Raw genomic sequence first — 24,025 nt, forward strand, 5'->3', positions numbered from 1 at the left:
CCCAACTCAAGGCAAATGAACAGCCTCTTCCATTTAACAATGACAAAATAAAGACGAGTGGCTCAGTCAGACCGACAGAAAAAGATAGGAGCTTTTGTAAAGAATACTGTATGATTAATAAGGTAAATTGGCCAAAAAAAAAATTCCTTCCCCTACAACAGACCGTGGCTCCTCAAAGAGTTCTGCCTCATGGTGAAAGAAATAATGCAACATTCCTCACTCAATACACAATAAACTTTCAGAAATCAACAAGGCTACTCCAGAGTATATTGACTTGCAATACTGGGGAAGCACCTAGCATCAGGGGTTCACATAGGTGAATAGATACAAGGGGCCCACTAATGTGCCCAGAATCTTCAGGTGATGGGGGCAAACTTCCTTTCTGAGTCCACCCATGAGGAAGAGCCCATCATCATCATCATCATCAAATACTTACATACTACTTTTTAACAAAAGTGTCTAAAGCAGTTTACATAGAGAAACAACAAACAAACAAGATGGATCCCTGTCCCCAAATGGCTCACAATCTAGAGAGAAACATAAGATAGACTAGACACCACCAGCAACAGTCACTGGAGGGGTACTGTGCTAGAGGTGGTTAGGGGCAGTTGCTCTCCCCCTGCTAAATAAAGAGAATCACCATGTTTAAAAGGTGCCTCTTTGCCTAGTTAGCATTGAGGACAGTTTGCTGAGGGTCCCCAGAAATTTGAAGCTGGTTCTGGGTGCTATCTCCAAATGCACTCATAATGTCCAGCTCTTTTCCTAAGTCAACTCAAAAATAGTTCCCAAAGTATTAAGCTCATCTCAGTTCAGAGGTAAGAAAATAAAAACAGTTCTGCTGGATCAGGCCCAAGGCAGATCTAGTCCAGCATCCTGTTTCACACAGTGGTCCACCAGATACCTCTGGGAAGCCCACAGGCAAGAGATGAGGGCATGCCCTCTCTGCTGCTCTTCCCTTGCAATGGTGTATTTAGAGGCATCTTGCCTCTTAGGCTGAAAGTGGCTATAGCCTTCAGACTAGTAGCCATTGATAAACTTCTCCTCCATGAATTTATCTAAGCCCTTCTTAAAGCCTTCCAGGTGGTGGTCAAAACATCCTGTGGCAGAGAACTCCATCAATTAATTATGTACTGTGTGAAAAAGTACTTCCTTTTGTTGGTCCTGAATTTCCTGGCCATCATTTTCATTGGAAGTCCCCTGGTTCTAGTGTTTATTTTTACACTTGTATTCCACTCTTCCTCCAAGGAGCTCAGAGTGGTGTACATGGTTATTTTTATCCTCACAGCAACCCTGTGAGGTAGGTTAGGCTGAGAGATACATGACTGGCCCAGAGTCACCCAGTACGTTTCATGGTTGAATGAGGATTCAAACTCAGGTCTTCCACATCCTAGTCCAAAACTCTAAGCTCTAAGCTATGCTCTCTATTCCATGCATTATTGTATAAACCTCTACCATGTCCCCCCATAGTCACCTCTTATCCAAACTAAAAGTCCTCTTTTGCACCTTTTCCAATTCTACAATGTCCTTCTTACGATACGGTGACTAGAACTGTACACAGTACTCCAAATGTGGCTGCACCATAGATTTGTATAAGGGCATTATAATATTAGCATTTTTATTTTAAATCCTAATGATCCCTAGCACAGAATTGGGCTTTTTCACAGATGCCACACACTGAGTCGAGACTTTCAATGAGCTGTCCACCACAACCCCAAGATCTCTCTCCTCATCAGTCACTGACAGCTCAGACTCTATCAGTGTATATGTGAAATTGGTTTTTTTGCCCCAATATCCATCACTTTACACTTGCTTATATTAAATCACATTTTCCATTTTGTCACCCACTCTCCACTTTGGAGAGATCTTTTTGGAACTCCTTACAATCTGTTTTGGATTTCATTACCCTAGTTTAGTGTCTTCTGCAAATTTGGCCACTTTGCTACTTACCCCAACTTCTAGATTTTGTATGAATAAGTAAAAGAGCACAGGTACAGTTCCCTGGGGGAACCCCCTACTTGCTTCCCTCCATTGTGAAAGCTGTCCATTTATTCCTACCCTCTGTTTCCTGTCCTTTAACCAGTTACCAATCCACAATTGAACCTGTTCTATTATCCCAACTGCTATATTACTCAAAATGTTACTATGTTACTCAAAAGATACTCAAGAATCTTTTGTGGGGAACTCTGTCACAAGCTTTATGGAAGTATACTATGTCAATCGGATCACCTTTATCCATGTCTGTTGACATTCTCAAAGTACTCCAAAATATTAGTGAGATAAGACTTGCCCTTGCAAAAGCCATGCTGGTTCTCCTTCAGCAAGGCCTGTTCTTCTATATGTTTAACAATTTTGACCTTAAGTATGCCTTCTATCAATTTACCCAACATAGACATTAAATTAACTGCCCTGTACTTTCACAGATCCCCCCTTGATCTGATTTTAAAAATCAGAGTTACAATGGCTACTTCCCTGTCCGCTGGTACAGAGCCTGATTGTAAGGACAAGCAATTTCACATTTTAGTTCTTTAAGAACTCTTGAGTGGATACCATCTGGTCCTGGTGATTTTTTAATTTTTCAGGACAGTACAGAATATCATCTTTTGTCACTTCAAAATGGCTGTTCTTTAAGCCTGAAAAACTCAGTTCAGGCATGGGTATATACTCAGTATCCTGTACCGTGAAAACAGATGCAAAGAACTCATTCAGCTTCTCTGCAATCTCATCGTCCTTAATAACCCCTTCCATGCCCTCATGATCTGAGGCAGGGTTTCTTAACCTTGGGCCCCCAGATGTTGTTGGACTACAACTCCCAGAATCCCCAGCCACAAAGGCCATGTCTGGGGATTCTGAAAGTTGTAGTCCAACAACATCTGGGGGCCCAAGGTTAAGAAACCCTGATCTAAGATCCAACTGCCTCCCTGGCGGGTTTTCTGCTTCTGATATATTTAAAGAAGTTTTTGTTATTCCCCTTGACACTTCTGGCTATATGCTCCTCAAACTCTTTTTGCATCCCATATTGTCTCCTTGCATTTCTTTTGCCAGAGTTTATGTTCTTTTTCATTTGGTCAGGACTTCCATTTTCTGAAGAAAGTCTTCTTCCCTTTTATTACTTCCCTGATTCTACTTGTCAGCCTATAATTTTGACCAAACGGACATAATTTTTTGCCTCTCAAGGGGGATGTCACACTTGCAAATAAGAACTTTCAGATTCCCTAACTGCAGTTTTATGTTTTGTGTTATTGTACAGAGGAAATGATCCAGTGGCCCTTAGTATGTCATATAAAGGGTCAACACCTGGCCCACTTACTTCCTGCACTAGGTTGATGATAGCCCCAAGACATAATAACAAGAGCCCTAGAACAGTAATAACTATATAAATTTCTGAACAAGTAGCAGATTGATGTTACTGCCCAATATCGTAGCTTCCAGAATGACACAACCACAATTTATTGTGAACATTTTCCTGTACCTTTCTTTACTATTCCAAAAGAAGAATGGGTATGCAAGAACCTATTTCATTTGGCTTCTGTATGTATGTATGTACGTACAAGTATTGCAAAACATCAGAAAATGGTTAGATATGCTTATATCATTTCTGGGACAAAGGATATGTTTTGGTTCCTTTAAGAGAGATGTCTTTAATCTCATTTTGATTCGATTGTCTGCTGCTGAAACATGGATAAAAAACAGGATGTCTTCTTGTGTGCCGACTCCTATAAATATTAAAATAATCATTAGTAACCTGTAGTAAAAGCAAGAGGATAGTATCTACAAGTACATTTTAAGCAATATCTTCTTCAGCCCAAATTAATACACACACGTTCCTTAGGTATATGAGGAAATATCCATTTTAACACCTCATTATATGTAGATACTTTGCTACGAAATGCAAACTAACAACAAGATATATATTATCTGCAGGAAGAAAACATGTTTACAAAAGATTCTGCACAAACAATGGACTTCAGAGAACGCCTTCAATAGGCATAACTCCCATTAATGTTAATTAATGGACACTTGCTCATTCATGGGAGAATATACCATTATTCACAACATATGCCCTCTAACCTCTTGGGATTCCTGCCACATAGATACTCCAATCCACCAGTGTTACTATGCAGAGGTTCACCCAAGGCCTTAAACAGATATAACCTTTGCACACACTAGTTTGTTGTGCCACAGAGTATATATTTCCCATTTGTTCAAAGTAGTTCTAAACTACCCCAAAGTAAACTTTAAAAAACCAACACATTAGCACTATTGTGAGGATTTAGGTACTTTCTGTCCACTAAATGTAAACGTGAGTGTCTTCTAAAGTTCTACAAAGCCTTACTCTGTGCCAGAGTAGATTAAAAGATGATTTTAAAAAATTGATTTTTAAAAATTTTAAGTGGATTTTGATTTAAATTGACTTAAAAAACCACAATCCATAAAGAACCTAGGTCAAAGATATCATCATGAATATTAATTATAACTTCTAATTATATTCTATGAACATATTAACAGCAGTATATGGGGACAATAACAGACCTGATCAGTCCTATTCTGCAGGTGGTGTACATGTAGCAAGCACACACAATCAAGCCCTTGCTTCCCCACCCACCCCAACCACAAAAGTGCAAAGACAAAGAAGGTCAATTAATGAATAGAGGATTTGGGGGGATGGAATAGATCTGAGCAAGAAGAGTCTAGATATAAATGCACAGGATTGGGGGGAATAGAAAGTGAAACCAAACGTGAACAGAACATATTCATGCAGTCCTAAGGAAATGTTTTCCAAGTGTATCCTCCATTGTAGAAGGGAAACACCTATCATGGCAGCAGGCCATAAGAGACACCCCATTTGGGAATATTTTAATGAAGCTCCTGTATCTGTGGGTAAGAAAGGCATGTGTGCAAAATGCAAACAGTGGAACAATGAAATGCAAGGCCTGGTTGCCCAAATGTAACAGCATTATGAGAAGTGTGTACCTACACCTATCTCTAAATATGTATTAAGGTTATATTAGACAATGAATGTACTTTTATAGAAAATGATGTTTAAAAATAATCTTCTTAACTATTAATTTAAATTGTGATTTAAATCATTACAATCAAGTCGTTCTGTGAAGCGATTTAAATCAATTTGATTTAAATCCAAGCAACACTGCTTTGTACTGAACTTATACAGAATGCTTGTACTAGAATATTTCTAAATAATAATACACAATCTGATAGGAAAAAAACACAATGCAAGTAACTTCTAATAAAAAAAGAGAAGCAGGGGTAGGCTCAAGGGCAGGCTAATTTAAAAAAGAGGCTCCATTTTCTTGGCAAACCACCTTTCTACATACTTAAAAGGGTTATTATTTTCATCCTCTTATGAGCAGCAAAGAAATAGGAAGAAATTCCTCTTTCTGTAATACACTGACTGAAATATCTTCATTCAGTGTTGAGACTGCAGTACTGTACTTCAAACTTGGGCATGTGGAATTTTTTTCCTTGGAAGTGTAAAAAGAAAGGCAAATCATGTATTTTCCAGGATATTTTAAATATAGAAATAACTTTTAGTAGGGCTATTGGCGGGAGTAGGGCTATTGTTATGTTCTGTGGGAGAACAGAACTTCCCAGACCAGGGAGGTGCCACCACACCTGCCTCCACACCACCATCCATCCTCCTGTGTCTGCTGCAAGGAACCCAGTAGAGTTCTGCCCTCAATATACATCCTTGAAACCAGTGCTGGCCTAGAACAAGTCTCAGGAGAAGCTTTAGACCAGCACTCTATTGGCCTGAATTCCAGTGCTCCTTTTCAAAAGAAAAATGGGAGGCTGGAGAGGAGGAAGAGGACATTTCCAGTGAAGATAGGCCACCACCAGGAAGAAAGAGATGGATGGTGAGCAGTTGGCCAGATAAATTATATGAGCTGGGGAGTGGAAATAGGTGTTTGATGTGCAAAGCACACTGGGAAGGGGATAGCAGCTAGGGATGTGTGTGGAGTGTGGCTTGAGGGTGGATACCTTTAAGGGCAGAGAGGGTGCCCTTACCCCCACTCTGTATTTCCCCCACCAGTGCTGAAGTTTAAAAGGGTCCGGCGGGGTGGCAGTGTACCTCCCTGCTGCCTCCTCAGATCGGAAGTAGTCAGAGCGCACGCACACGTCATGCTTGCTGGGCATGTGAGCCCAACGTGCACATGCATGCTGGGTACTTCCAGTCACTTCCAGTCCAAGGAAGCAATGGGGCGGCATGGAGGTACACTGCTGCCCCATCAAACCGTTTTAAACTGCAGCACCAGCAGGGGAAATGAGGCAGAAAGGTATCCCACCCCACCCCCCCGCCTTCAAACCAGTCGAACTGTCGGTTTTTCGAACCTGTTCAGAGGCCCATAAAAGGGCCTCTGAACAGGTTTGTGCGCATCCCTAATAGCAGCCCTGCATACAATTGCCAGTAAAGTGTGTGCGTTTCACCCCTGATTCTTAAATGCTTCCAGATCTACAGACACCCCAAATTAATTTTTACCTTCATTCCTTTCATAGGTATACATGGAAACAGCTGGGTGGGAAGAATCTGCCATTTAATGTTATCACTATTTAAGAACTCTGACAGTGAGTGCAAAAGGTGGGGGTTAAAAGATGTTAAGGAGTAGGTATTCCATTAAGGGATCTTGAGTATTCAGCCAATGATTTCATAGCTCCAATACTACTTGAGGACAAGAGAGGGCTCCCTTCACAGCCGAATCTTTTTTAAAAAATAGAATCCTTCTGAGTGTTTCAAATGTACAACACACAAGTGCATAATCAGGATCCCTTAATGGATAAAGGTATAACAGATCTGCATTGAATTATCTCTAGAGTATGGACACTTGGTCAAGAAAAAAAAGTGCCTTACTAGACCAGAAGCAAGGCCACAGATTCTAGGAGCCTGCTAACTGAGCAAAGAGGTGCCTTTTATGTAGTGTTCTCTCATATTTAGCAAGGGGAGAGCAACTGGCCCTATGCAACTCCAGCACAGCATCTCTCCAGTGGCTGTTGCTAATGTTTGTCATATTTATTTTTAGATTGTGAGCCCTGTGGGACAGAGACCCATCTGATTTATTCTGTGTTTCTGTGTAAACTGCTTTGAGAACTTTGATTGAAAAGTGGTATATAAATATTCATAGTAGTAGCAGTATTCTTTGCAAGAATCCAAGCAAGTAGTAGGCACTAGGTGGTCTACCAAAAAATGGTCAGCAGTCCACACAGAGGAATATGGTCTACTTTCTGCCCATCCCTGCATCTAAAGCAACTTGTTTGGGCAGCCTACATGCTCATACATACATCTCTCACTTGTAATTTCAATAATTACTATTATCCTCTGGAATCACAAGCAATCATGTGAGTTTGAATTTCCATTCCACATAGAGCACCTACTGAAAATGAAAATGTGGGAAAAGTCCATCCTATCACTGTTCTAATTACTGCTACTGTCATCACAAAAACATGGCTAGTATATAATGAAGTTTAACTAGATCATCACTGGCATTCTTGATTACAGGCCTGGCCCTTCAGGATGATTATGGACTGCTGAATCTGCCCTGGCATAAATCTCAGCACTCCATATTTTGCAATATAGTATTGAATTGTTTGTTAAACATTTCCACTTAGATCTGTGTTTTGAAATGAAATATCTTATTCTGTGTCCAAAAGATGTCTGGATGATCTGCATGGGATAAAAATGATCAAAATGTATGAGTCTGAAGCGCTTCCTAGTGATTATTCAATACAAAATGTGAGATTCAGAGCCTCATTATAAATGTATTTCTCTTCAAGCATTCGATGTTTTAGCATGAATTACAACACAATCTATTTTTTTCCTGAAGCTAGCAACCATTTCTCCAATAGTGACTTCTGTTCACAGCAGAATGAAAACATGTAACCTCTCTGTCTACTGGCAAGTCAGATACATGTACACCCTCAAATCCACAAACTTCTTCAGCTTACATCCTCAACTTACCTATGTCTGACTTGTGAAAACAAATGGGCAGAAATACTTGCCATGTTGTGATTTCTGCAAACCAAAGCATTGTATGGGAAGCAACAGCGTATGGGTGCAGCAGTGGGCGGGGGGAGTTATTGCCACATACCTCGTAATAAATTTTTATATATTATTGAATTAATTATAATTTTATTTATGCTTCTTAACTAGCACAATCCATCAGTGCAGCTTTATAACCCTACATAACCCACCCTTTATTTTTAGGGTTCAGAAAGATATTTATATAACAAAGCCAGCTCTTTAAAAAAGAGGGGGGGATCTCAGACTAGAAACACGATAGCCTCCTCACATGTTTCCTTAGAAGCAAGACCAGGCTCGCCTGCCATGCAAATGTGTAAAAGACTTCAGCCACAGGGCATTAAAAGTTGAACATAGGAAGCTGCCGTAGTACAGAGTCAAACCATTGGTCCATCTAGATCATCATTGTCTACACAGACTGGCAGCAGCTAGGCAGGAGTCTCTCCCAGCCTTATCTGGAGACGACAGAGAAGGAACTTGGAGCCTTCTGCAGGCAAGCCTGCAGGTGCTCTTCCCAGAGCAGCCCCATCCCCAAGGGGAATATCTTACAGTGCTCACACATGTCGCCTTCCAGTTCATGCTTGCTACCACAAGACCAGCTCTCCTCCCAAGGTGATGCGAGAGAGACATCGTTATCCATGGCGGTCCAGTTCCCCTCCTGTCGCCTCTGGTGAACTGATTCTGACCAGAGACGACAGCGGGAGAAAAGAAATCCATGTGAACACGCAGGTCTACGATGCTTCTATTATACGACTTCCCAACGCAGCCTGAAGCCTCAGGGATTCCACGAGCAGACGCAACAAGTCACCGGGGTGTGGAAATGGAGCAATCATCCATCTTCCCTCCCTCACCACCCCCTTCCCATAACTGCTGTTTCTCTACCCTCGGACGAGTCGGCCAAGCCACTTGCCCACCTCCTTTTACCTTGTGGAGTTCGGGGCAATGAGGAGCAAGCAGGCGTCCCTCGATACAGGGATCTTAAATTCTGCAGGTCAAAGATTCCAAGAGCCTCCACCCCTAACGAAGCTTGACTCCTCCGCTGTGTGTTATCAATTGCGAGGGGAAGCCGTTCGGTCTCTATAGCTACTTCCCGCGAGATTTCCGAGCCCGAACGCCAAGCAACCTTCTTCTCTCCCCCGCCCGCGAGGTTTTCTTTCCACCACCTTGCGGGCCCTCCCAGTACACGTGACGCGGGCTCTGACGTCAGGGACCCGGCCTGTCAAATTTGTTGTCGTGACATATATAAATTTGTGTATATGAATATTTCAATATAGATTTTTTTTAAAAAAGTAAGTTCTTTGGGTCCTCCGCTATTCTATTAACTTTGTTGCTGAGACACTCAGCCCGCCCGCTGAGTGACTCCCCCACCCGCTCGCGACCCCGCGGCGCTACTTTGGGGTCGTTTTCATTTTATTCCCTTAAATAATCACAAGCATTCACGTCCGCCCTCAGTTTTCCTTTTTTCCCGTATTTATCCTCTTTTTTAAAAAAAATGCGGAGAGAAACATGACGCGAAAACATGTTCAGCCACCTTTCCGCTAACTAACGGAAAACAAGATGGCGGCAAGGGAGGCTTCCCCCCTCAATACTTTTTTTTCTTCTGCTTTCAAACCTGTGGGAAGCCTGCCCCTTTCTTTCCCCAGCATGCTTTGCGCGTTTCTAACGAATTTCGTTTCGAGTTTGCCGTTTGGGCGCCATTTTCGAGTGTAGAAGCCGCCAAGGCTACAGGCAGGAAACGGAGCTTTCTGGAGCTCCTCTAGCTGCTGCTCGAAGACTCGCCTGGCCCCGCGCTCCCAGGTACTAGCTCTACTCGTTGAAGGAAATGGTGTGCTCTGTGGCTGCCTGGTAAGCGGATCTTTGGCCAGAACGCTCCTGCTTTTGCCTGAGGAGGTGTTTAGGAAACTTCCCTCGTTATGATTAAGCCGGAGGATGAGACTCAGGACGGTGAACGGACTTGCTTGCTACGTGTCCGTGATGAGGGAGGGAAATGGATTTGGCTTAAAAGGGGGAAAGCTTCCTTCCCCCGCCTTACCCTGTGAGAGGAAAAAGGAGGTAGCCTGAATTTCTTCTCTAGCCGGACGCTTTTCCTTCTCGCCTGCTCCCCACCCCACTTGGGGGTGGGGGTGGGGGCTTGGGGTGGAGAGACGGTGTGTTCTGGCATTTCCGTTGCAATCGATAAAGCCATGTCAACTCCCTGACTTTTGATCTTTGCACAATACTTTCCTAGACTGATCTGGAGTGGGCTGTCAGAATATCATTCTGGGTCATAGTTACCCCCCCCTTTTTTTTTATAAGCATACGCTTTCGTCAGTTGTGGGAGGCTTTTTTGGCGCGGGGAGGGGGTTGCTCCTCTCTATTCTCAGCCGTTTAAGCGGTGAAATCCTGCTTTTTCTTTTTCGTTTAAAAAACAACACACACTTCAACTGCTCTCGCTCGCAGCTGAACATGATGAAAAGGCACGCACACATCAAAGTTAGGGAAGGGGGTGGCTGATTCCAGTACAGTCTTGAAGAACACGCCAAACCATTTATTTTTAAAACTTCTGCATTCGGCTCACAGCAGAGTTTTGATTTCGCGGCGGCCCTGAGCTGATGAGTGATATTTGGCAGTGGCTCTGTAAGTACTTTTAGGAAAACATCGCTAATTTGGCCCCCTTGATTGGAGGCAAGCTATGTGGGGAGGGGAGGAGGTGATGGATTTATGAAGGGTCTATAGTGAAAGCCTGTTTCGTTTATGAGGACTCTTAATTTTCCACAATAGTTGTAAGATAATGTGAATAAACATAAAGCAGTCGTTTTGAAAAACATATCTGTCTTTAACATTTAAAAGCAAACTTTGGTTCTCTCAGGCTGATTCCTTTAGACTCTAAGAGGCTGTAAATGTCAATGAAACAGAACTATTCCCGTTTATTTTGTAAGTGTACCATTGGCTTAAAGAAAGTGCTATTAATAAGTTTCCTCTACTCCAAAATGTGGGAGGTGCTGCTACAAAACATTCTTCATACTTGATGTAGGGTCAGATATCTTTTATTTGGTGTCATTCATTTGAAGAAATCTTTCTAACAGTAAGATTTATTAAGTAAATTAACCATGTTTTCTTTGCTTTCAAATCCCACTCCTTTCTCAATAATTCTTTATATACCCACTTGTGGAGTTTCATATTGATTTTGTGGCCAGGCATTAATTATTTAAAAGGTCCTTTAGATTTTTAATTTTATTGAAAAAAATGAGTGTTCATGGCAAGAATTTGAGGACCATTGGACTGATTTAGGATATTGAACATAAGTAGAATCATTTCTGAGAATTAAAAAAAAAGGCTCAAGATTGAATTTCTACGTTACAAAATGCTTACTGAACCTGACAATTGTGCCTAATCAGGGAAGTGGTTCTTTTTTTAACCAGCTTAGGTTTTTTTAAAAATACATAGAAACAAATACCGTTTCTATACAAATCTATGTATAGATTGACATGTATACCATGTCATGTATTGCCTATCTATACATTGACATACCTGTCCCAATATGGTGGATATTTATGTGTGGAGGAGAAGACAGTGCATTCCTGTCATCATAAATGGCTTGCATACAGATCTTGGAGTAAATTTAAAAATGCATTCAGATCTTGATTAGTACTGGGTATTGGGCACATAATGTTATAATTTGTAAGGGATAGTATGTCCAACATATAGGTCACTGGGTTTCTCTTCTTCATGTTATCAAAGAAGATACAGTCATTCTGTAGTTTGGTTTTTTGGAATTGGAGCAGCCAACAGAAATCATGCCAAGCAAAAGAACTAAAATATCTACAGCAGCTCATCACAAAGGCAATGAGTCCTTGGAGGAGTCCTCCAAAGATGGGGAAGCTGCAAAAGAAGCAAGTACGCAAGCCACTGAAGTACTTCAGCAAGGTCAGTCTCTTATCATCCTGATATATTTTGTTTAAAAATCTGGCCATGGAGGTACCCTATTAAAAGTTAAAGCAAGTCCAGTTTTACTTATTGTGATGGTTTTCATGTTGTTTTTAAATGTTTCAGGTAAAATGTTAAAAGCAGAGTCTGTCTTTGAGACCAAGCCATTAATTTTCCTGTTATTTAGTCTGTACTCTTTACATTATGCCAAAATAGCAATCAGTTATCTAAATGGATAATGTTGAAGTGGTGTGAAAAATAGCTGGTTGTGGTTTGTGTGTATTTAGGCAATTACTGCTTTAAGTATGTTTGAGCTGTTCATGTTGTACTGTCTGCAGTACAAAATGCTTGCATAAAAGGAAGCAACAGCAGTTTAATACATTTGTCATCAAGAATTTTAGTCTTGTATTGACAAGTAGGTTAATGTCTGAAAAATGACACCTGACAGTTATTGAACGAAAATGTTGCCTGGAGGAGTTAAAAAAACATTTTTTAAAAAAAATTCTACGTCTTGGTGAAATCTAAGTGGTCAGCTTCTTGTGTGTGTGACAAACTTCCTGTCTTTGAGGAATAGTGCTGCTGTCACTACAGCTTGCGGGGGCATTGTGCAGCGATCACTAGACCACCTCCTTAACAGTGTACGTAAGCTCTGAGCATGCCTGAGAAGGCAAAAGTGTAGGAAGATTAGCCTGTTTTCTTGTATTTCTATGGATGAAATGTGGTAGTATCTGTTTTAGCAGCCTATTACTTTGAAAACTGTTGGTCTGGTTTTAGAATGCAACTCGGTAATGATAGAATATATCCTCCAGTAAATGGAAGAGGCACATTTTAGATCTTTCTTAGTTATTCAGTCTATGGATAGAAATGTGTTTTTCTTTATAGTAGTGGTGGTACAGGAAAAGAGAATGCTTAGCTTCTGTTTTGTTTTGTTTTGTTGCTCTGTAGATCAGAAGTTTTAGAGGTGTAGTCATTAAGTGAGTTTGTGTCTTTCTGTTTGTGTTTGGATATCTCTAGCAGTCTCGGACGGAGTAGTTGACAATCGAAGTTTAGCAGAGATTTTGAGTAGCATCTCTCCTCCCCCACCTCCAGCAATGACCAATGAAGCTGGAGCTCCTCGTCTCATGATAACTCACATTGTAAACCAGAACTTCAAATCTTATGCTGGGGAGCAAATTCTAGGACCGTTTCATAAGGTATCTGTCTATTTTAAGTGATTTTTAAGCCGAGGTAAGACTTTTGTTTTCTGATGCTGCTTCTTACAGTGAAGTGGAAACTTTATATTGCCAGCTAATATGGGGGTGGGGTGGGTGGGGGAGAGTTAAATGAAGGAGTCAGAATTACTATTGTCTGTACTTTCTTTGGAGTTCATGCTGTTAAAAGTGGACAAAATCCTTGTTCTGTTCTTTATTTGATTCTTTGAATAATGATCAGTGATTCAATTACTCTATATAAGAAATGTGTATATAAGAAGTGTGTATAATATAAACATTTTGATGCTCTTTATGCTAATTACGAACATGTTTCTTTGTAACATTCTACTGACTGGATACTGTTCATTTTGTAGAGTCCACAGGATAAACTTTAGAAATATGAGCTAACTGGTAGTGTCTTTGAATAGGTTATACTTTTTACCTTTGGCTGTAAAAACTAAGCTTTCCAGTAGTTCACAATTTCCTGCACTAGGTGTAACAGTATTTTAAACTGTCTACAAAGCAATGAAGTGTAATTGCTTGTAGCTATTAAACTTGAGTGATTTCTTTTTCTATTATGCAGCGTTTTTCATGCATTATTGGACCAAATGGCAGTGGAAAGTCTAATGTGATTGATTCCATGTTATTTGTGTTTGGTTATCGGGCACAAAAAATAAGATCTAAAAAGCTTTCAGTACTGATTCATAATTCTGATGAACATAAAGATATTCAGAGTTGCACTGTAGAAGTTCATTTTCAAAAGATCATTGACAAGGTATGTTTTTCTCTCTCGTTTTGTTAAAGTTGGAGAAACTTCATCACTTAGTGCCCTATATTTTTTAAATCATTTTATTGATTATCTTCAGGTAGAACTATTACATTATGGGGAAAATATTGAGCATTCTTGTACTTTATTTAAAAATGTAGAAAATGGAAAGTAATTGGTTATGCAGAGTGCTCATTTTCTGCTTTATGTTTTAATCTGAACCGTGTTGTCTATTTTTGGTAATGTGATTTGCAACTCTCTAATATATCTTAGTTTCAGTCAAAATGTACTTGAGCGAGTTATGCACATTGTAAGGACTGCTAGAGAAATTATGAGGTTTGATGTGTTTTAGGCTAGTTAGATGGGTGTGTGTGTAAACTATAAATGTGCTGTAGAAGACCTCTTAAAGAAATCATCATCTCAAAATTCAATTGGCTTACGTGTGTGAGTGTGTTTTTAAATAGTTCTGGTATGGTTAATTATAAATTACAAAACTGTAAACTATATAATATTTTAAAATTGACATTATATAAAATGTAATAATAATAAATAATTATTATTATATGCAAGCCTTTACATTAGCCCTACTTTTACAAAGGTCAGTGTTTAAGTTGAATTCGAAATCTTTGCCCACACTTTCAAGTGTTGTACACTGGTAAAATGTTAGCATAGGGGAGGAAAAAAGCCCAACCCAAAACTTGTGGCATGCTAAAACTTATTTCAATATTATGAAAATTATTATTGGATTAACAGATCAAATAGAGCTTGGTGTGTTTCGATGGTAGCGATTTCTTTGTACACAATGGAAGAGACAGTAGTGTGGTGGGAGCAGTGTGTATTTTTTTTTAATTTTTAATTGCCACAATGTGTACTTTTTTGAGCTACATTATCACAGTTTTTTAAAATGTTGAAATACTATGCTCATAAATGAATATAAATCTAGAACTGAAACAAACTCCGCAAGTCTACTGACATCTAATACATTTCAACCCTTTCTAATAATTTTTTAAAAGTTATTTTTCTAATTTTTAAATTAATAGAACGAATTAAGTTATAAAGGATTAGACCAGGAGGACAAACCAGTTTTTAAATTTTTGTGTGTGTGGAAACCTCATGGGGAAATTTTTTAAATTTTGGGGAGGTAAAAAATTATGTGTAGCTTGTCATAAAGTTGCCCAGGCTTAGTTAATAATTTTGTGTAGTTTTGGAAGTTAAAATACAACACCCCAATTTTTTCAGCCCTCTCCAAATTATAAAACATATTATTCAAGTAATTTAAGAGCTTTTTGTGCTAGAAACCAGGACTAAACCTCTGGACTGACAGGAGATTCTACTTTGTAAGTTGACTGGAAGGAGACAGGAAACAGGCATCTGTTATACAAGGTGCTGTTAGGCAAAGACTAATTCTACAATCCTGTGCACACTTGGGGAAAAGTCCCAGAGAACTCAATGGGCTTGCTCCTGAGAAATATGTATAGGATTGGCCTGTGTATGAGGATGTTAGCAGAAAAATCTTTTAATTTTAGACCACTTGGTGAGGTTCTATGTTTCCAGTACAAAGGCTGACAGCAAAAATACTAACATTGACTAAGATGCATATGTTATGGGCTTCAATGGTGCTGTGATCTATGGCCTAGCAGATTTGTGAGAACAAAACTACTTTATTTGAAATCTGGGATAGACCTATGGTTTTATATTAACAATTGTTTTTCTGGGTTTGTTTTCCTTCCAAACAGGAAGGGGATGATTATGAAGTCATTCCCAACAGCAATTTCTGTGTTTCCAGAACAGCCTGCAAAGATAATTCTTCAGTATACCATATCAGTGGGAAGAAAACAACATTTAAAGATGTTGGGATTCTGCTTCGAAGTCATGGGATAGACCTTGACCATAACCGGTTCTTGATTTTACAGGTAATCATTTAAATGTTGTTTTGTTACTAAATATAATGCTTCTGATTAAGCTTGTCTAGGTGCTGTGATGAACTTGCATTTGGAAGCCTTAAGGTACCCTAGCAGCACATCATGATTTGTATGTCATAGTAAATATGCAAATCATTATATGCTGCTTCAGAATTTTAAGGAAGAGAATCAATTGGAGAAATTTCTGGTATGTTGGTTGCTGTGTTGTAGATAGGCAAGTGAGTAGAACGGTTGTCATACTTGTTACGCCCTAGCAGCACGTAAATATTGGTGTAGTAAAGATAATCTTAACCCCAATATTATTGTGCTGCTTAAGCGTAGCAGGAATTACGCAACTTTGTTTCGTATTCCTCTGTTACCTGTGGTGTCGATTCTGTATTTGAATTCATAAACATTAACTATATGATTGAAATAAACATTGTCTTAGTCTTTTGATACCTTCCTTGCTTCCGAAGCACTGACCATTACATGCGCAATGAAAGCATCAAGTTCATTGTATACATTTTTAGAATTGTTTAAATTTGTTTTCACTATGGCAGAAGCTAAGGTCTAAAATACATTCAGAAGACTGTGTTTAAAGACAGGTATGCATAATTCATAATACTTAGTTTAACGTGTGGCAAAAACAACTCCTCTTCCTGGAAACATGTGATGTAACTTGATATTCAATAATTTCCACTTTCAGTTACATGATAATGGCTGAATCCTCACATTAATCACCCGGGAAACAATTGTGTGAGAAATTCAGCTTTTCATAATTAACTAACTTAGAGAGCTTTTATGTTCAGTTAAATGTATAAATATTGACAAACTCTGAAATAGTATTTGCCTTAAACCATGATTGGCAGAAAAAATACCAGCATTGACTGAGGGGTATATGCTGTTGGATTTGATGGGCTTCAGTGGTGCTGTGAGGTAGGGTAAGTAACTTTTCTGAGATATACATAAAGAATTTTAAAACAAATGAAATCGAGTTACTGCTTATGTAATATTAACACTAAGCTTGGAATTTCATTTAGGAGTTTATAAAGTCATAAGGACACTTCAGGGAGTGGCAAAGATTGCAATACAAAGGGCTGTGTGGTGGGTGCTACATACTCAGCCCCTCTTATAACTTGACAAGTTGCTTCTGAAACTCAGAAATAGGAATGCCCTTCCTAAAGGAGCTGCAGAACCTGGGCAAAAAGCCTTCCTTTTTGTACAGTAACACTTGTGCAGGCTTAAGGTGCTTTTGAATGATGGCCTATAGCTGTGGCCTGAAAATACTTTGATGTAGGCTCTGTACTTAAAAGGGATGGACTTGTAGATACAGCTAGGCTTTCTATCATTAGTGATGCTTATTTTCTTCATCAATGCAAGCAAGGGATCAGATTTCTTTAACTTCATCAAGTTTCTGTAAATCACAGTGGTTTATAGTTAAGGATAAACTAATACAATTTCTTGTGGAACACTGGGTAGTACATGGATGTCCCTACAATATTCATACAACTGATTTTGTCAAGGATTTCTTTAAAAAATAATTCACTAATTAGCTAACTTCAGTAATAAAGTATAACAAGCTCCCGACTCTTTAAAATCTTTGATACAATGAACAGGTGGCAACACCACATGGATTTTTGCAAAATGAATAACTTCATAACATACTTTGTTATACATGATTACATAAATATCAGTTTTCATGACTGTTACACGCTGAAAGATTTTTTTTAAATTACAAAATAATTTGCCCTACTATGCAGCACTGCTTTATGAACAGTGCAATAGTTTGTACAAAGCTGGAACATAGACTCTTGTACCAGCCCATAAAAAGCTTTACCCACTATCAAGTATATACTTGCGTAATGTATAACATGATGATCCTGGCAAGCTAAATCCCTGGAAAGAGGAGTTTTCCCTGGACAAATGGCTAACTGAAATGCTACTTACATTTGATTTGGTAACTCAGATAATGTCACTGCTATATTCCTTACTTCCTAAGCTATTCTGTGTTCTTAAATAGCCAAGTTTAGGCCCTCAAATTTAAATATGTGACATAGCTAAATAGAAGACTAAACTAGATTGATTCTCTGTTACACTTACTGTACAATGTTGCTTAGAACTCTGAGGACAGGTGGCTTGATTTAAATCATCCCCAAACCCCCACACCAATTTTAAATCAAGTTTCCTGTTTATTACTGATACTTTCTAAATAAATGTGCATACTAACTACTTTACATCACATTGATTTACAGTCAGTGCTTTTACTAGCCAAGAGTGTGCTCTTCATGACTTCTTAAATATTCAATATTTTTACTCTTTTAGTAAATAGTACATGACACATTGCTTATTAGATATATTATTAATTTTGTACCACGCTGAATTAGTGTGATAACTAATTGCACACAAAATATATGATTGCATTTTTATTGCAATGCTTGTATCTTTTTGACTTATAAAGAAACTGAGCAAGACCATTTAATTGCAGTGTAAATACCCAAAGTTTCTTCAAGTATAGGTTACTAGTGAGCATAACAGTGTGCTTCATTGAGATTAAAAACTACTGTTCATATCTGGTTGCTTCTTAGAGAGACAAATCATTTGAGAACTGCAGAACTTGATAGAGATAGAAAGAGGTCTGTCTGCACCTACTGAGTATTATTTTGATGCTTTTGGGAGGCATGGTGGTATATTGCTAACGTTATCTGCTGTTAGCAGCAGTCTCACCTAATAAAATGCTGCACTAAAGGATCCCTGATTTTGATGGGAGGGAGACAGTCTCATGTAGAGCGTACAAAATCGCTTTGGGAACTTTTATTGAAAAGTGGTATATAAATATTTGTCGTATTTGTAGGAAAATACAGAAGGAGGAGGAGCTGAAAATCTCCTTTGCCCAGGCACTCTGAATACCTGCCCTTAACAGGATGCATATAGTTAGAATCCAGAATCACCCCCACCGCTGCAAAAAATCAAGCTGAAATTTTGATTCAGGAGTCAAAGAATCTTATATATGTGTGGGATGAGGAGCCACCTGGGGGTGTGGGGTGCCAATTTTCCTTTCCAAATGAAGGCTGTTGTGTGATTGTGTTGAATCTTGTTTTGTAGTCCCCTTATTTTATTTTTTAAAATAACTTACTGTAATGGAGATTTTAAAAAGTATGATTTCTTGAATTGCCTTTTTTACTTAAAGCAGGTTAGGTAAACTTTAAGATAATGGTTCAATTAAGCTAAATTTATTTTTTATGTGCTTAGCAGAATATTTTAATCTGAAATCCATTTATTTTCATTAACATATTTCTGTTATTTTATTTATTAAAAAATTCTTATATACGCCTCCTCTAAAGACTCTAAGCTGTGAACAGCAATACCAATAACAATTTTTAAAAAACCAAACTAAAGGGCAAACACCTGGTGAAACAGGTATGTCTTGAGACGGGCCTTAAAAGCAGCAAAAGAGGTTGCTGAACAATTAAGATTAAGGCGAAATTTGTTTGGCCTTAAAGCTTTAATCAATATGTTAATTTGTCTGTAATTCAACTGTGTATGTTAATCACTCCTGAAAGTTACTGCATGATCTGGCCAAACTAGGTATTTCATACTTCAGTGTTTTTTCCAGTTAGGAGAAGTAAGCACATTTGAAATCAATGGAACCTAAAAATGCAGAAGTTTTCACTGGATCCTGGCCAAAGTTATTTGCTAAATATCACCACATAATTTTTAAGTTTAGCTCTTTATGTACACTTCTTACACCAGCAGTTTATATTCTTATTTGAAGAGGTTTTTAAAAACTTAATATTAAGTCTCATTTTAAATTTAGGAATTATTTGACTACATGACTGATAGGCAGAATTCACTTTGAACATAATGTAGTTTTTAACAACAGAATGGACTGTCTTAAACTGGTAAAAAGATTAACTTTAGGATGTGGCTGTGTTGATCAGTTTAAATTAAGAATGATAGCATATTTGTGGTATATTTTTAAAAACAGAGAGGTTTTAATCTTCTCTGCAAATTAAGGATTTTTTTTTAATTGTGGGGTGTGTGTGTGTGTGTGTGTATACACCTCTGCTTTATTTGAGATAAAACAAAATGTAAAGTAAAAATGTGCTACCATTAAATGATTGCAAAATAAACAGCAATTTATCCTGTGAAATTTTGTATGCAGTTTGTGTTCATTTAAAAAAAAATCTTGACAAAAAATATTCTCATAGAATCTTTTTTTAATCTGAAAAGTGTGTAGCAGTATAACTTATCTCATCTTACTATAACTTATATGGCAATAGTTTATGTGGGATGTTGGTTGCTTTCATGGCTTCCTTCTCAAAATTACTAAAGGCCTATGATAAATTGGTGTCCAGCATACCTACCTCATTCAGTAATATAATCCAAAAATAATATGTTTGATTTGCATTTCATAAAACTTGAATCACAAAAATCATATGAAACTACATTAATTAATATTTTAGTCTGAGTTTTGTAGGGATGTGTTGGTTATCCATACAAATATTTTCCTGTGGAACTCGAGTGGTGTCAAGTGTATTGGTGTGTGTGCCCTTTCTCTTTCTCTCTTTTAAAAACAGTAGTGGAAGTGAACCAGTGTGATTCTGGAGAATTTATTTTGCATATTTTATGGTTCTTATGAAGCCAAAATATAAAAGTTATAATCCATACAAAAAGTGTGAACATAACTTAATATTCATTCTATATGTATTTCCAAATAAACTAACCATAATATATATTTTAAAAATGGAAATAGCAATTCAACATATTAGTTGAAGCCTTACTAATTATTGATATTTTGCTAGATTATAATAGTTACAAAAATGCATTACTTTGTACATAATGCAGAAAGGTGGATAGCTTTGCCAGCTGAAATCTACACATACCAGTCAGAAGAATAGTGAAAGAGGATATGTCACACTTAATGAAATGCTACAAATGATTCAGAGATGAAAATGAAAATGCCCAATATGGAGAATCTGTAGCAAGGTGTTTTGATTTAAGTTATCTGTGGGGGTGGAGGAGACTGATTTAGATCAAGTTTTCCCATTTACCCTTTAGATATGTTCTTAAATGTGTATACTGAGTGCTTCACAACCATTTAAAATGTTTTATATAAATTGAGGGTTATAAAAAATGTATTATATAAATTGCTGTATTGTAGTACCTATGGCAATACTTATTGTTAGAAAATACATTGCTCTTTGCTTATTGAGGCCACCTGAATGAGGGTAGTAATTAGAAGTTTGTTATATTTACAACACGAATGATATTTTATTTTTAAACCTATTTTGAACACTACTTGTAGGTGCAGTACCTAGAATTTTCTAGAAGCAAGGGCTGGTGGTTACTAGATAGGTCAGTGTGTTCTAATAGTGAAGTGTAAGCTTGTTTTGTAGATTGTAATAAATAAATATTTATAATTTAGCAGATTACAGAGCTCAGTTCCAAACATGGACTTGGTGGATGATGCCGATGAAATTGAATGACATTTTCTGTAGCCTAGTCCCTGGAATAACATGTCAATCACTTAGGATCAGGCCCATAATAATAAATATAGTGTATTATTGTGCCATACTTTTTTTGGTCTTAATTTAAGCAGTTATTTTATCCACAGTTCAATTTTATATAGGAAAGCAAACATATGACGCTGTCTGGATACTGTGTCATATATTAGTTTTCAGATATAAGCCTAGGTTTTAATTTCATATGTGTTCAGTGATTTTAACATAGGCTGATTTTAAAAGAGAATCTCACTATAACTGAAATTTAAAAGATGAATTAAATTATACATCATTTATTTTATATTTTTAAATTGCTTTTTATCCACCCTGATCTGTAGTTAGCATTTGAATCGGGACTCTCCAAGCTTCGATAGCAGGAGAATGCTCACTGCTGCAGTTTTGCTGTTTGCTATCTGAAGATTCTGAACTACAGCTCTAGATGGGGTTGACGGATTTGCAGTACTCAAAGGTTAAAGAACAGAACCTCCTTTTCTGGAATTTTACTAGTCTTTGGACAGACTAAAATATGCAACTTGGTTCAGCTTGCACTTCAGTGTCTCTTTTTTGATCCTGAGTCCAATGCCGAACATGTAACTTGAAAACTCAAGTTACATAGCCAATAATCCTGTAACAAATCAGTGGAATAGTGAATAATTCTAGACCTACATTAGATTGAAAGTACAATAATATCTATTTGCAACTGTTATGGACATGTTAAAAGTGTCTGTTATCTGTTGCTTGACCTATCCCTGATAAGGGTTTTGTGTGGCTTTTGGCACTGAACAGAGTGCCCAGTTTATCTTTTGTTAGCCAGATATCTAGTTCAGGCTTGGCATGAGGTGGGTTATTTTAAATCATATATGTTGTGGAATGTGGATTACTTTTCTCTTATTAAAATATTGTTTGATCTGAGCCTTGATGGTCAGTTTATTCTAAATAAGCAGTGCACATGCTGGCAGATACCCAAACTAATGCTGTACTTGGGAAGTAGGTCCTACCCACGCAAGTGGAGAAGAGGCAATTGCCAGTAATTCCTCCTCCCTCTGCATTCCCCAGTCTCCTCTCCCCCCCCCCAATGTCCCTGATGGTTGTGAGTCTTTCAGGGACATATTTTCAGAAGATGGGACTGAAGAAGGAAGGGGATTGTCAAAAATTGCCCCCTCCCCCTTTGTGCGAGAAGAATGTTCTTCTGCAACCGTATCATAAGTTTGGATGAAGGCCACTGTTGGTATTACCTTCCATGGACCAAATGCAGTTCTATATAGTTTGTCCTTCTGTAGCCATTGCATACATGTTAATCTTATTTGCTAAAGTTAAATGTACTTGAGAATAAAATTTTCTTCAATGTTACGCTCATAATCTATATGTTGTACGTACTTTTTTAAAGCTGTGTTCAGCATTTCCTACATGGTAATTGGGAGTTCATGGTATCAAAAGTGTAGTGAGATATCTGCATCAAAGCACACAATTTTCCTTTTATGCAGGCTAGGATTTCTAGCACTTCTTTCATGAATAGGCTTCAGCCATATCTCAGTTCTCCAGTTTCCAAGAAAATTACGAGCAATGTTGTTCACCAGAGTACTTGATTTTTATTTCTGTTTGTGACAAAGCAAACTGTACTTTGCCTCGATCTTACCTCTAGGAGATGTGTAAACAGGACCTAACATTACATGCTCTTTTGGGAAACAATTTTCCTGGGTGTAACATATGCTTTGGCTTGCCTTGTACATTTTCCAATCAAATAGATTTGTTGCTGGCATGGAAATTATCCACACAATTAGGAAGATCTATATGGAGTATTGCTGCATAGTTAAGGTAGAACAACCTTATGTCTAGTTGTTAACTCTTATTCTGTAATGTGGTAGTCCATAACAATCTTATTTCCTTTGTTTCTTCTAGGGATATATTGCTTTGTAGTAGTAGCCTTCCATTTTGAAAATTTATTTTTCACAATGTGTATTTCCCAAGTTCTGTTTCCAGTGTCTTAGTTACGAGTTCATAAGAAAACTGCCCCTGTGACCCCCTGAACTAAGACCCCCCCCTTTGATAGATGCTTTGTTAAAATAGTTTTAAAACTTACAATGACTCCTGAGTTGGCCTATTTGCATACTTGGATATGTGCACCATGAAATAGTGTTGTGGTGATCTTTGTTGCATCCTATACCCTAAAGGCATGCTTGCATCTTATTGTGGCTTTGCATTGGTCTTTTAATGTGGGCATATACTGCCTGCTCAAAGGTTGTCCACTCCCTCGGCTGCCCATGGGATGAAAATGAAAAAATCAGTTGTGAACTAGATCTGCAGAAAGGCATCACATGATGATTCATTGAAAATGTTGGCATGAGCCCAGGATTACATGAATTTGCCGTTGTTAAGATCTATAACGATTCAACATGTTAATCTTAAACATTCTCTCATGTAGTTGCACCTGTAGCAGAGCAATTATATTTGTGCAAGACTTGCAGAATTTTTATCAAATCATTTTTTAGGGTGAAGTTGAACAAATAGCAATGATGAAACCAAAAGGGCAGAATGAGCATGATGAAGGTATGCTTGAATATTTAGAAGACATTATAGGATCGGGACGATTAAAAGAGCCCATTCAGGTATTATGTCGAAGAGTTGAAATATTAAATGAACAGAGGGGTGAGAAGGTAAGAATTTAGAATACTCATTACTGAATTTCTAAGTGTACATGTAATATAAAATTTTAGTGTGCCTGACATCCAGAC

At 38.0% G+C, this 24,025-nt stretch overlaps 2 protein-coding genes across 9 annotated transcripts in view; one reads left to right on the forward strand and one right to left on the reverse strand.

Moving 5' to 3' along the window:
• IFT80 (intraflagellar transport 80) overlaps positions 1 to 9,778 on the reverse strand; it is a 143,255-nt gene extending 133,477 nt beyond the window's left edge. The window contains exons 1-2 of one of the 2 annotated variants that reach the window (XM_053313030.1): positions 9,642 to 9,778; positions 3,609 to 3,713 (exon numbers count right to left, since the gene is read on the reverse strand). In XM_053313030.1, the coding sequence (XP_053169005.1) occupies positions 3,609 to 3,713; positions 9,642 to 9,675 (139 nt within the window). In that variant the 5' untranslated portion in view covers positions 9,676 to 9,778. The other variant, XM_053313031.1, reaches the window with a different exon arrangement.
• Positions 9,188 to 24,025, forward strand: part of SMC4 (structural maintenance of chromosomes 4) — a 96,707-nt gene continuing 81,869 nt past the window's right edge. For 3 of the 7 annotated variants that reach the window (XM_053313022.1, XM_053313028.1, XM_053313029.1), the window contains exons 1-6: positions 9,736 to 9,874; positions 11,750 to 11,935; positions 12,950 to 13,128; positions 13,709 to 13,900; positions 15,628 to 15,804; positions 23,783 to 23,947. In XM_053313022.1, coding sequence (XP_053168997.1) covers positions 11,806 to 11,935; positions 12,950 to 13,128; positions 13,709 to 13,900; positions 15,628 to 15,804; positions 23,783 to 23,947 — 843 coding nt within the window. In that variant the 5' untranslated portion in view covers positions 9,736 to 9,874; positions 11,750 to 11,805. Of the gene's footprint in view, positions 9,875 to 10,496; positions 10,646 to 11,749; positions 11,936 to 12,949; positions 13,129 to 13,708; positions 13,901 to 15,627; positions 15,805 to 23,782; positions 23,948 to 24,025 lie in introns of those variants that run through there. The other 4 variants (XM_053313023.1, XM_053313026.1, XM_053313027.1 and 1 more) reach the window with 4 other exon arrangements.

Source organism: Hemicordylus capensis, chromosome 3, assembly GCF_027244095.1.
Source record: "Hemicordylus capensis ecotype Gifberg chromosome 3, rHemCap1.1.pri, whole genome shotgun sequence".
Taxonomy (NCBI): Eukaryota; Metazoa; Chordata; class Lepidosauria; order Squamata; family Cordylidae; genus Hemicordylus; species Hemicordylus capensis.